Source organism: Ochotona princeps, chromosome 2 (genome assembly GCF_030435755.1).
Source record: "Ochotona princeps isolate mOchPri1 chromosome 2, mOchPri1.hap1, whole genome shotgun sequence".
Lineage (NCBI taxonomy): Eukaryota > Metazoa > Chordata > Mammalia > Lagomorpha > Ochotonidae > Ochotona > Ochotona princeps.
The window spans coordinates 72,445,024-72,459,526 of NC_080833.1; the positions used below are offsets into that span (position 1 = coordinate 72,445,024).

The 14,503-nt window shown below is 36.2% G+C and overlaps 1 protein-coding gene across 2 annotated transcripts in view; it reads right to left on the reverse strand.

The window, feature by feature from the left end:
• Window positions 1-14,503, reverse strand: part of COL24A1 (collagen type XXIV alpha 1 chain) — a 339,546-nt gene that overhangs the window by 79,353 nt on the left and 245,690 nt on the right. For both annotated transcript variants that reach the window (XM_058658790.1, XM_058658792.1), the window contains 2 exons: window positions 9,188-9,241; window positions 6,709-6,816 (listed from right to left, as the gene is read on the reverse strand). In XM_058658790.1, coding sequence (XP_058514773.1) covers window positions 6,709-6,816; window positions 9,188-9,241 — 162 coding nt within the window. The remainder of the gene's footprint in view (window positions 1-6,708; window positions 6,817-9,187; window positions 9,242-14,503) is intronic.

A 14,503-nucleotide genomic window follows, 5' to 3' on the forward strand; every position in this document is an offset into this window, starting at 1 on the left:
CATTGGGTAAAGATATGAACACAATGTAAGTAGAAAATAATAACAAAGAACAACAGCCACAAAACCCTGCTGTTCCTCAGGGGCACAAACAAAGACTGTACACATTCATCAGGTTCCAGAATGTCATTCTCCCACCTATCGATTAAACTTTTTGAACTCTGTGTGTCAGCTATCACAGATTAGGGAAAACATACGATGCTTGTTTTTGGGGGACTGGCTTATTTCAATAAGTATACATGTTTCCAGTGGCATTTATTTAGTTGCAAAAGACAAAGGCTTCATTTTTTTAAATGACCGAGTATTCCATAAGGTATAGATGCCACACTTTCATTATCTAGTCGTCAACTGATGGACATCTGAGTGGATTCCATATCTGCATTATTGTGAATTGAGCTGATGTAACACAGGAATACAGATAATTCTTCCTTATGCTGACTTCATTTCATTTGGATGAATTCTCAGGAGTGAGATGCTGAGTTTTATGGTATGTTTAATCTCATATACCTGAGGAATTTTAATACTGTCTTCCATAATGATTATAATAGTTTATATTCCCACCAAATGTGACTTGGAGTTTCTTTAGAAAGTCTTAATTTGAAAGGGAAAACACAAAATAATATCTCAGCATTTGCCCCTATTTTTCTTCTGAATCACAAATCTCTACTTGGTTTACTTCTGGTATGAACATCCTTAATTATTAAAAAGAAATAATTTAAGTATTCAAAAATTTGTTCCTAGAATATTATTGGAAATGCAGTTTGTAGTTGTTAAAGTCTGTGGTAGATAGGTGTCACTTAACATTAAAGACAGAACTCTAAGAGTTCTTGATATCATCACTGTCAAATTCAGGAGATTGCTATAACATTCACTGATAGCTTTAGAGGGTTTGACCAATATGATTTCAATTCTGGCCAAAGCTATTAGTACAGAAATACCACGACAACTTATGTGAGATAGTCACTCTCTTCTCAATATTTTATGGATGGGGGAACCACATTAATTAAAAAGCTAATCAGTAATGCCCCAACATATTGAAACGATGACTCAGACAATTGAAAAACAACAATGACCCTAAAAATGCCATCGCTTTCATATTATTAAAAAGTTTCCATGGCATCTCTCCAATAGGAGTCTCTAAGAAATAGGAGATAAGAAAATTATAGCACAGGATAGGTACATGACTTGTCAAATACCACATCAAATAAACACAAGAACTGTTTTCTCAGTCCTGCATGCAGAGTATTGCCTCTGATCATACTGCTTCACTACATGTGATGATTTCTTTAAAGTATCAGCTTTGAGAAAGTTTATATCACAATTATTACTGATTAGTCAATGTATTTAGGTTATTTCAGTTAAAATCAAATTATGGACTCAGAAAAGAAATGCACAAAGTCAATTTAACATAATTTTTAAAAATGAGGTGAGAGGTATTTGGGGAAGTCATTAATGTGCTACCTTGGGATCTGACATCCCATACTGGAATGCCCGAGTTTTGGTACAGGTTCATTTCCTATTCCAGCTTCCTACTAAGGTGTATTCTTTGGGGGCAGCAGATGATGGTTCAGGTACTTTTATCTTGACACCTAGTTGGAAGACCCAGATTTGAGTTCTGGGTTCCTACTTTTAGTTTGGTTCATTCGTGGCTATTTTAGGCATTTAGGGAAGTGAATCAGTGAATGTAAGATCTCTGTTCCTGTCTCCCCTTTTCTCTGTTTTGTGACTTCAAATATAATAAAAATAGATATTTTAAGAATATAAGAAAAGTGACCCAAGCTTCCCCCTTGCCTCATGACATATGCTTGCTTCACTAAAGAGAGAGAAAGAGGGGCTATTTTGCTTGTTCATCTGTGTTAATACTGGACAAAAGTCAATACACTCAGAGGACCAAAGTTTTGTGATTTGAGGCAGGAGAATGGAGCTGAAAATATGTAAAGAGAATTCTTGCTGTTGTGAAAATGTTCTTAAGGAAGTTTCAAACAGAATCAAGTTAGATTCATCATGACCAACCAGGGAGAGGAGGCAGAATGTCTTCTCACTCCCCAGCTTGTGCTAGATTTTTGAGAGCAGCAACATTTGCCTTAGAGGATGAATGATGAGTGAGTGTGGGAACTATGGTCAGAAAAGCAGGCAGTGAAGAAAGTTGCGGCTGAGTCAAAAAATGGACAGAATAGGATCCATTACAGCCAGAAACAAATTTGAGATTCGCACCAAAAATAGGAATGTTAATGAACCTAAGATTATATAAACTTTGCAATCTGCAAACAATAAGTGTGAAGAAATTACCATTAATAGGGAGATCTCAAAAATCTGTCAGAAACAAAAAAATCAAGTAAGGGAGGAGGGAAAAAAGAGGCGTAAGGACTTGAGCAACTAAGTCAAAAAGCTTGGTCTGATAAAAATACATGGAATTGTGGACTCATCCACATTTTAAAAAGTCCAGTGTTTGGATGATACTTGCATATATCACAGGCCTCAAAGATTTTTTTAAAAAAGATTCATCCATTTTTAGTGGAATGGCAGATTGACACAGAGAAGGAGACACAGAGAGAAAGATCCTCCATCCATGGTCCACAACGGTCAGAAGTGAGCTGATCCAAAGCCAGGATCCAGGAGCTTCTTGGCCAGGTCTCCCATGCAGGTGAAGGACCCAAAGCTTTGGGCCATCCTCAACTGCTTTCTTAGGCTTCAAGCAGAGCGCTGGATGGGAAGTGGAGCAGCCAGTACAGAAACTGGCGTGTTTATGGAATCTTAGTCCATGCAAGCTAAGGGGATTTAGTCATTGAGTCACCAAGCCGGGCTCTTTTTCAGTTACAAAAAAAAAAAGGAAAGAAAGAAAAAGTTACCTTATAGGGTAGACAGAGTTGCACTGCTCAGATAATATCTGATTCCCTTCCCACCTTCTTTTTTGATTTATTTACTTATTTTTTTACTTGACAGTTACAGACAGAAATCTTTTATTTGCTGCCTCACTTCCCAAATGACTGCAATGGCCAGCATTGGACTGGTTCAAAGTTAAGAGCCAGGAACTTTTTCTGAGTGTCTCACAAGGGTACAGAGACTCAAGGCCTTGGACCATCATATACTGCTTCCCAAGGACATTAGCAGGGAGTTGCATTGAAAGTGGAGCAACTGGGACAAGAACTGGCATCCATATGGGATGCAGGTGCCACAGGTGGAGGATTAATGCACTACGCCACGCTGTTCAAAGAAAATTTCAACAAAGTTTCTTAAAGTAAAAACCACATTCTCTAGACATGAATACTATGCACCAAAATATCTACTTGCAAACTGTAGCTAAGGAAAAAATAAAATCTTAAATTAAAAGCCCGTTTTAATGAATGATAGTAAAAATATTAACAGAAAGATGGCTGAAGTGGCCTCTCAAAAGGAAACAGGTAGCTTCATATGCATTTGTTGAATAAATTAAGGGAAAAAGTGACAAGGGTATTTATTTCATTAATGCAGCTTTCATTGTATTTCATGTCAGCTCAAAAGATACAAAAAGAATCTTAAAATGAGCTCAAGAGACAGAAACTAATATTAAAGCATAAATCCATAAAAAACAAAGCCATAAAATTGAGTAGAAGTATTTTTTTGCACTGCCTAATAAATAGCTAAATATTTGGCAAATCTGATCCAGAAAGAGAATGGGTATGAAAGAATATCATCAGGACTTAACCACAGAAAAACATTAAAAAATGAAAACCTGGTAATTACAGCTTTTAGCCACCAACTTTGAAACTTCAGATAGATAACCTTTTAGAAAAAGCTGAAAAATAGTCAACAGCCAAACCTTATTACAAATGGAAACAGAATGTTTGCTCTAACCACTCTCAAAAGATAGTACAACAATATAATAATAAAAATAGGCTGTTACTGACTCAGACGACAACTGAGAGCAGACAGAATGAAAAAAGATCAGTGAATATTTGGGGGCTTACTTAATGGAAAAGGTAGCATTAAAAAAAAAAACAAACGGGAGACAGTACAGCTGTTTGAGAAGTGGAACTGAGAAAATCATCAATCTGAAAAGAGGAAAATTAGTCTTCTCCAGCTCATGTAACAACAAAAAAGTAAACTCTATATGCCTTACGGACTTCTACAAATAAGGTTATGAAAGTATTAGGAGAAGAATATTGAAGAATGATTCTACATACTTTAGGTAGAGATGACATTTGTAATGAAGAAATTGTGAAGAAACTCACAATCTGTACAGCAGAAGCCAGAGCTGGGCCTGGCCAAAGCCAGGAGTCAATGATAACACCTGTGTCTCCCCTGACACGTTTGAGACTAAACACTAAACTATTCAACAGGAAAAGATAGCACAAGCAAAATTAAAAGATAAATGGCAGAGGAGGAAACATTTGTAATACATTTTGCAGCATATTTAATAAAACCGTGTTATTTAAAATACATAAGCAGTGGCAGCAGTTCAATAAGAAACAGACCACACCTAATAGTAAAACTTGTATAAATAGTCAAATGTCAAAGTAAAATAAAGAAATGTAAATAAAAAGGTATGATACATTTCTAATTAAATATGCAGGCAAATACCAATAGATTAGCAGGAAAAGTTAGAGGTGGGAGTTTAAAGAGGGTGAAACTTAAGAGCGTAGTTTGGGGCATGTGCCACAATTTAAAAGTTGAGTACTTTAATATAGCAAAAATCCAAAGTAGGTATTTACTTTGAAGATAGTATTCTTTGTATTCTTTGACTATAACAGTTCTCATTTTTTAAAAAAAGATTTACTTATTAATTTGAAAGTCACAGTTCACAGTTTGGGAAGACAGAAAGAGACAGAAAGATGTTTCCACGTTCTGGTACACAGATCTGAAGCCAGGTGCCAGGAGTTTTTTCTGGGCTTTACAAATGTGAGTAGGAGCCCAAGCCTTTGGGACATTCTTTCCTGCTTTCCTAGGCACATGAACAGCAGCTGGATTGGAAAAAGAGAAGGTGGTGGGTTTATCTGCTACTTTGCTATGCCAATCCTTTTATGTTTTGTAAAATATTCACCTAAAATAAAGCTCTGAACACAGACCAAAGACAAAAACAAAAAACAAAAACAAACCAAAACACAAACAAACAAAAAACAACACAAGGGCACTGCTTTATGTTTGTGGAAAATGAAATTTAAAAATAAGTTTGTTTTGGTGCAAATATTTTTGAAGTCCAGGCATATGTGGAGTGATAAAGACCTGGTGTAATAAGTTGATTAACAGAATAAATTCTTAAATTCTAAACAAATTTAGGGAACTTCTTTTTTATTTTATTAGTATTTAAACTTTCTATGTATCTGCAAGATAGAAAGTGGGGCAGAGAGAGAGAGAGAAAATGTATCTTTTGTCTTCTAGGTAATTCTCCAAATGCTTGTAGTAGCTGGTGCTGGGGCAGGCCGAAATCTGTACTCAAGGAGTCAACCCTGGATCTCTCATGTGAGTGGGGTAGGGACTCAAGAACTTGAGTCATCACCCACTGCATCGCAGATTGTGTATTAGCAGGGTGCAGGAATCAAGAGCATAGAAGAAATTTGAACCAAGGTTATACAATATGTGCTAAAAGTGTCCCAACTGGGATCTTAACCATTGAACCAAACGCTTGCCCCAGAAATTAAATACTTAAATTAAATCCAAGGCAACCTTCCCTACAACAAATGGATTATACAACTGTCTTCAAAAGGTCTTGCTGAATTTGCAACATTTAAATGAAGCCTGGGGAGCCCCCACCCCCAGGCAGGATGGCTCAAATGGCCAAATCCTCAATTTGTACACACCTGGGTCCCATGTAGGTGCCAGTTCATGTCCCGGCTTCTCTACTTCCCAGTCTTGTGGCCTGGAAAAGCAGTAGAGGATGGCCCAAGGCCTTGGGACCCTGTGCCTGCATAGGAGACCTGGAGGAGACTCCTGGCTCTTGGCTCCTGGCTCCTGGCTTCAGCTCTGGCCATTGTGGCCACTTAGGGATTGAACCAGCAGACAGGAGATCTCTTCTTCTCTCTGTATATTTGCCTTTCTAATAAAACCAGTAAATCTTTAAAAAAACGTAAGTGAGAACTAGAACATACACATGTATTTGATAAATAGGTTTATATAGGACAGAAGATCAAATAAGATCATTTAAGGATATTTTGGGTGGTTTTTAGTCTGTGACTTTCCAAACAGATACAATTATACTAGCAATATAATTGTGATACTATGGATTCAGAAATACCCTTCACATCTTTCCCAACACTCTGCACTGTTCATGCAAATGATTAAAGATATAATTAGAAACTAAGGAAATCTATCACAGGTGGTTAGAAAAAAGTCTTTAGGTAAAGCAGGTGGAATTGAAGCATAAAAGAAAACTCATTTCAAGTAAACCTAATTTTCAGGGCAATTTGTCAATAGTGGCATCTTGAGTTTAACTGTTCGGTATATAAATTTTCCTACTACTTAGGTTAGAAGTCATAATCTTATTTTTCAAACCTTGTTTCATATTTTATTTCCATTTTCATCTTTCCCCCTTTCCTTTTTCATGTCCAGAAACCACTAAGTCATTTAAGTACTGTGGAATGCTTACAACTCCGCACATCCCTAGGAGGTAGATTAGTTTCAATGGAACTACTGCCTTCTCTGTAAAGTCCATCACAGGATGAAACTTTAAGGCCAATGGATACAATTATTTTCCATCCACAGTGACTCAGTTCTGGAAACAAACCAAATACTGACCACAGCACCTCTAGTTCCTCTGGCACCCTTAGGACCATTTTCCCCAATTTTTCCGGGAGCACCTCTGCTTCCAACTTCTCCTGTGGCTCCAGCTTCTCCTTTATCACCCTGTGGATAACATTAGCAAGAGAGAAGAATAAGAAAAGACAATTCTATACTTAGACTAATGAACTATATAATGCACTGAAATGACTCCATAGATGATTTGGTAGACAAAATTTTAGGAATAGCAATTTTGCTTAAGTCATTATAACTAGAGACCACCTCTAACAACAGCTCACTACCACCAAATAAGTTGATAAAGGTAAAGGAACAGTGTGGTTATAAGTACATTAAGCCTGTGATTTTATAGTAAGGTGAAAATTATGTTATTGCAGCAATTAAAGGTAAAAAAAAAGGAAGGAAGGAAAGAAAAGAGACTGAAGAAAGAAGGGAAGAATGGTGATTTTGTTAGAATTTTATCTATGAAATCTATTCTCTTTGTACTAATATAAAATTTTAAAAAGCAATTTTGAAACAAGAAAGTTAAAAGATTTTTTTTGCCGACTAACCAAGCAATTTATAATATTCATGTTGAATTCTGGATAACCTAGCCTGCTTCTAATAAGTTTTTCATCTTGAATATTATTATAGTGAATATATGTACCCATATATGTGTTATCATGAGAAAATACAGTTCCCATGAAATGTGTGCTAGAGAAATCAGTCTATTGCAAAAAAGAAAAATCAATGGAATGTAAAACAATAATAGGTTCAAGTGTTTACACTGAGGATTGTGATTCAGTGGTTTGGAATGTGCATACCTTCAAAAATCTGTAAGATTTCCATAACCTTTGATTGATCCTGCTCTAGCATTAAACTATAGCCCCTCATAAACGACATCAAGTGTTATGATCCACTTTCTGAAAGGTAAAAATGACTTGTCCTATTATTGGTCATCAAGAAGACACAAAAAAAACCTAAACTTGGACCAGTCATTCAGCAAGTTTTTGGTATCTATAGGCTTTCTTCTGCTGTATCATAAGGCCCACCGTGGAAGTCTGTGTAGGCAAAGATACAGCTAGCAAGGAGGGGCTGAGGTCATCAGTTGCTTCATACATCCTGCCTGCTCCACCTAAACAATTCATTCTCGCTTTTCGTGTTGAAGAAACTAGGTTGCACAGAAGCACCACTGGCTGAAAATTAACCAACGTGCTGCTGATTGCATTCCCACCATGATGTATAACGAATTTGATCTCATTGTAATATGATTACTATCGCTGGCACTTTTATTTCCAATATGCAAGTAATGCCATGACACTTCTGAGACTTCAAAAAAAAAAAAAAAAAGCCAAGGGATTGGACAATGCGTGGTACTCAAACCCCAAGTAAATTCTACCCAGATACCACTATCCAGATCCTACAAAAAGATGACCCTCAAGCTTGCTGAATGCAGCTCACTCTTCATGATGCCCACATTTCCTCCACTGTATACTCTTGAGCTTATTATTTGTATTACTCAAGAATTTGGCCCCAGTCATCCCATGACAATAAATACCAGTACTGTCTCACTTCTGGGTTTGATTCTAGACATAAATTATGTATGAAGAGAGACATCAATTTGGCATTAATTTCATATGCCAGAATGGCAACTAAAAGGACTACCTCCTTCATTTCTCTTTATTTTTAATTTTCCCTTCTATTTCTGAGAAGTGCTAGAACTGGACTTCGGAAACCAGAATATTTTATTATGTGAAATTAATAGGGGCTGGCATGATGACTCAATTGATTAATCTTCTGCCTATGTAAATGTTGGCACCCCTTTTGAGTGCTGGTTCACATCCTGGTTGCTTCATTATCTATCCAGTTCCCTGCTTGTGGCATGGGGAAACAGAAGCAGTGAAGAATGGCCAAAGCCTTGGGACCCTGCACCCATGTGGGCAACCTGAAAGCTTCTGGCTCCTGGCTTCTGATTGACTCAGTTCTGGATGTTGTGTCCATTTTGGAAGTGAAACAGCAGCTAGAGGACCTTCTTTTTTTCCTCTTCCTCTCTGTAACTCTGCCTTTCAAATAAAAATAAATAAATCTTTAATTTGTAAGGATAGGTCTTTTAAAGACAAACTTACAGTTATGTACTTTTTAAAAGTTATTTACAATTTTTTAAAAATGAAGATTTATTTATTTATTTGTTTGAAAGAGACAGAGGGGAAAAAAAGCTTCTATCCATTGGCTCCTTCCTTAGATGGCTACAATGGCTGTCTGGGCCAGGTCAAACCCTAGAGTCGGACACTGCATCTTGATCTCACACATAAGTGGCAGGATTTTTCAGGATGGGAGAGGAACCAGCACTCATATGGGATGCTGGTGTTGCTGGCACTGGATTAACCTGTGGTGTCACAATATGATTCCATCATGCACATGAAAACAGTACAAATTTTTTGAGCTATGGGTACCTCAGAAGAAATAAAACTGATCAGAAGTACATAAATAAAAAACTTACCTTTTTCCCTAGATGACCTCTTTGTCCCGGAACCCCCATAGTTCCTTCTGGTCCCTGAATATTCAATATACAAACAAAAATAAATGTTTAAAGAAATGCCATAATGGAATATTTAATTACTCCTGTCAGATAATCATTGAGTTGATTATTAAGATTTTTTTTAACACAACTTTGTTTACACAGTTATTCAAAAAGGTATAGTGTTAGTAGTGTAATATGGTTAGAAAAAGAAAATTCATTTGTTCTTCATGAAAAAATTACTTGGTTTTAGTATACCATTTATACAAACAAGACTACGAAATAAAACTAAATGAATCCATGTCAGCACTTCAGTGAAAAATACAGAAAACCGTTCAGAAATATTTTAAAAATATCCTGAATATCCATTCAAAGAAAATTTCAAAACTGCAATGGAGTAATGAGGTTTAAGGGATATTCTACAACTTGTGGGGTAAAAATAGGGGAGAAGGGAATACAGAGAGAAAAAGAGAGGTAATCATACAGTTTAAAATAGTATTTTCATGTCAATAGGTATGTTAGTTAAAGGTGGATTAAAATTTTCAATTTTTTTTGGTAAAAGAGGGAGATTAGTATAAACTTTCAGATTAACAATGATTAGGCTTCGGTGAGATACATGGTAAGTCAGTTTGTAAGTTCTAAAGTGGATAATAATTTACTAGAACACTCATTTCATTAGTTGGAAATGAGAATGGAAATTTCAAATTTGTGTCCTTGAAACTTGGCAAACTGTGAAAATGAGTTAGCCCAGAAATAAATTGTGGTTTACCACTGTGCTATGTAGGCTCTTGATAAATATTTGCTGAATGAATAAACAGATACCTAAGGAAGTGACTCATGCCCTGTGCTCCTGAGCAGACACACTGGTAGCCTCTGAGGCTGAGTTAGGAAGCCACTGGTGTAGTTACAGCTGCATCCAGAGGTGAAAACAATAGATGCACTCTTGGGATGACGCCTGAAGTGTTAACAAGACTGTGTCAAAAAAAGCTTATGAATCCTCCAGAAATTAAGGCTGTGAGGTGAGCTTTTAACAGTCAGACTATAGATTTATACTCAGGTACCTAATAGCTACATGAACCTGGGTAGATTAGCTAACTTCTAACAGTCAGAATTTCCTGTTATGAAAAGTATAATAAAACTTCTTCAAAGGGTAATAAACTTTAAATGAAATAATGAGTATGAATCTTACAGAGGGTGAGACTTAACAGAGAGTTCAATAAAATGCTAGTCCTTACCAACCACTGTTGGCTTTCTAAAAGTGAATTATGCAATAATACCTATAAAGATATTAAAAGTTGCAATGAAAATTCATGTCCCTTCCACATACTTCAATAGAACTTAATCTTGTATGTATATATAGTATAGAACTCAATGCCCATATATATTGCTTATAATAGTTTTTTATGAACACAACTTATAATTATATTCACCAATATTTTATTTTTGTTTCCTTTATTGTTTTCTTTGGATCCTTACTGCTTCTCTTCCCAACGTAAGTTCCCCAAATAGCCTCTCTCTTTCCTTTTGAAAGCCAGAGTTACAGAGAGAAGGAGAGACACACAGAGAAATCTTTCATTCTCTGATTCACTCTCTAATAGACTATTACAGACAGGGCTAAGCCTATTTGAAGCCAGGATCCTCTGGATTTCCTGCAAGAGTGCAGGGGTCCAATGACTTGAATCATTTTCTATTGTTTTCCCAAGCCCAAAGCACAGAGCAGGAGTGTAAGTACAGCTTTTTTTTTTTTTTCCCACTTGGATAATAAATTCTAGTAGTACTGGGAATTGAATAGATCATTCTTTCCTTTCAGAAATGAATTGCATAATCAATTTATTAAAAATTGAGTTTCAAAATACACTTAAATTTGGTTTTAGGTTATCTTTTATTCTACTGGTCTATCTGTGAACAACATGGCAATAAATTACACTTCCTGTGAGCTTTAAGTTTTCTTGATACTAACACATTGTTTTTATACAGAAACCTTAAAATTACTTTCAACAATCAAATTCTACAGCAACAATCCGGTGGTAATCTTGATTCAGTACTAAGTTAATAAAATAAGTTTAGGTAAGAACAGATCATTCTATGATACTGAGTCTTCCTATTAATGGATATAAAATATCTGCTGTCAGTAAACTTAACACTCTTTTTATTTGTGAAAATATTTGTTAATTTTATTCAGATTTATCCATATGTACTTAATTTGTTTCTGTATTGGTAACCATATTTTACAAATTGCTTTTACACTGCCTGCTGCCAGTGAAGAAGAATGGAATCTATCTGTGTGTATTTTTATATTTAGCTTCCTGCTGAACTCTCCTCATTCTTCATCGTTTGTCGATTATTTTGCTCTGTTGTACTGGCAGGGGCTCTCAGTCAGAGTCAAACAGGAATAGTGCATAGTAGTTAACTCATTTGTTCAAAGTCTCACCATTAAAAATGGCAGTTAATTTATGGGTATTAAATAATTATATACTTTTTGTTTCTACTATTGCATGTTTTTTCTTTATTTGATATGTAAGATACATGAGTTGAATTTGTAATTTTTAAAAATTAAACATTTTTTGTGATACTCGTACGAGGAAGTCACCAATTACTTGTTATTAATTATAATCAATATTCCACCATAGTATTGAAATAAAATGTTCTCATATTAGTTGGTACATACTGAAAATGAGGAGAATCACAAGGTTAAATTTTCCTGGGCCGTTTTTTTGGTTCCTTTATGTAGATGGGAACTCAGGCACAGGTGGGAAGCTTACAGGTGTCATAGACTGGCCACTGCCATGGGAAAATATAGTTCTATAATAAGAGCTAGAAAGCAGATTTCTTGGACTAGGCCTGGAAGGGAATCACAGAGACCCTGGAGGAATCCGTGAAGAAAAGTAGTAGCTGAAAGGAGGCCATTTTAGCAGGGAACTAGCCATCCACCATCATCACCTCCCCAGCCCCTGTCAGAACCACAAAAACAACCAGCCACAGACATTATCACCAGAGGCCAGCAGGGTAGGAAGGAAACAAATTTACAAGGGACATAAACCTATCTTAATTAGTCTGAACAACACTGTGTCCAGATCCAAGGCTCCTTATCCTTGCCGTCACAAGACACACAGTCCAATATTGAAAGGCCCGGAAGAGGGAGGTCAGGAAGTGATAAGATCAAGAGATTAATATACCTGAGCATTACTTGAATATTCTACTAAATTACAGATCAGACTAAGTTTAAGCACTCAGCGGTATAGATTCTAAGTTTTCTTGGCCTCCATTCCACCACTGCATCCCGTGAGTCAGTAAACAGGGATGTCGGATGAGCCAGGGAAAAATCCTCATATGCAGGAATGTTTGAACACAATTTAAACCATGTATTACCCTTGCTAAACCTCCATTACTCTGTTAAATCTTTTTATGTTTTCTAAACAACCAAGCTATTAGCAAATCAGGAACCTGATCACTACTCAGTATCTCTGCTCCCTTGAGTTCCCACTCATCAGAGCCTCCCAAGTAGCTTGGTCCACTTTTACCCCCATGATTCACTCCTCTACTATGGGATAAATGACTATAATTTTTAGTCATCTCTCTCTCCCTGTTTAAAACCCTTCAAATAGCTGTCTGATGCAATTAGAATGATCTCCAAACCTCTTATCATATTTTATAATATGCTAGATGATCTAGCTCCAACTATTTTTGTGACATAATGTTTTCCAGTTATTTACTGCACTGTAGCTATAATAGCCTTTGTTTATTTCCAAGTAGGTCAAGGCCTTGTCTGTTTTGGATACCATCACTAGATACCAGAAGGCCCTTAATCTTAAAACGTGACTGCAACCACAAGCTTCCCAACTGTTTCCAGCAATAGCTCAGGAACATTAGCCATACAGTTGTTCTTATTCCTGCTGATAAGTGAATACCTTAATTCAGTAGTTGTAGAGCATTGACATAATTAAGGGTTCGTGAATTTCTTCTTATACCAATACTCCCTCTCAGGCAGTACCTTAGTGACTACTCCCACTTAAGACAGCCCTGCTACTTGGTCACATTATATCTAAATAATGTATTTTGTTTTCTTCATAACATTGATAACTGCCCAAAATTATTATTTTTATTATAGTGCCTTCTCATTTTATGATAACAGGGATTTTTTTTTATTTTGTTCACTTTTTCTGAACTCAGATCTGTGCCCAGCATTCAACTGATATTTAATAATTAATGAATGAGTAACCAGGTGACAGAATGCATTCTGAAAGCTGAATATTCTCAGCTTTAATCAGATTAGTAATAACTAGTAAGGAAATGACACTTTAAAGAATATGTACTAAATATTGGAAGTAAAATAAAACTTTGCAAATAAAAGCCGCATACAATGAGAGGTTTTCAAAAAGATCTTTTAGCTTCTAGGGGATGGAATATATGGTTACATAGAAAATTTTTTATAAAATAAAGCTTTTTATATATTTTAAGAAACAATTATGCATATGAAAAGGAGTTCCATCATTCTATTTTATATTTTTGTGCTGCCAATTTAATCACAAAAAACTCCCGAGTCTTTCGTTCATACATTTTTTTTTTCTTTTTCAGGATATTATATTATTTTCACTTTTCATGGAGGATGAGAAGGAGTAAACTTGTTCTGACATTAAGCTGGTTTATTTTAATCCTTTCTTGAAATGCATGAATAATATTTTGTTTCAAACTGTTGGCTTTTACAAGCTAACACTGCCATCTCAATGCATTTGTGTATTGAGAAACTTGCAGGACTCATGGGAAAAATAACATTGTCTTCATTGTGTATGCTCAAGCAGATTTCTTTGATAAAATATTTTATATAACATGTCATACGAGGTGACTTCAAAAATTTATGTAAATACACATCATTTTTAATTCCATTTTCCCATGGGCGTTTTGAAACCTCCTCATAAAGATGTCATGTTTATAAAGAATAGTTTGGTTTGTCTCCTTAACACAGAGGAACAAATTGGTATTCTCCACTGAATAGTTTAAGCCTTGTAAAAGTAGCTGTCTTGGGCCCGGCGGCGTGACCTAGTGGCTAAAAAATCCTTGCCTTGAACGCGCTGGGATCCCATATGGGTGCCGGTTCTAATCCTGACAGCTCCACTTCCCATCCAGCTCCCTGCTTGTGGCCTGGGAAAGCAGTCAAGGATGGCCCGAAGTTTTGGGACCCTGCACCCACGTTGGAGACCTGGAAGAGGTTCCAGGTTCCTGGCTTCGGATTGGCATAGAACCGGCCTCCTCACTCACTTGGGGAGTGAATCAGTGGACGGAAGATCTTCCTGTTTCTCC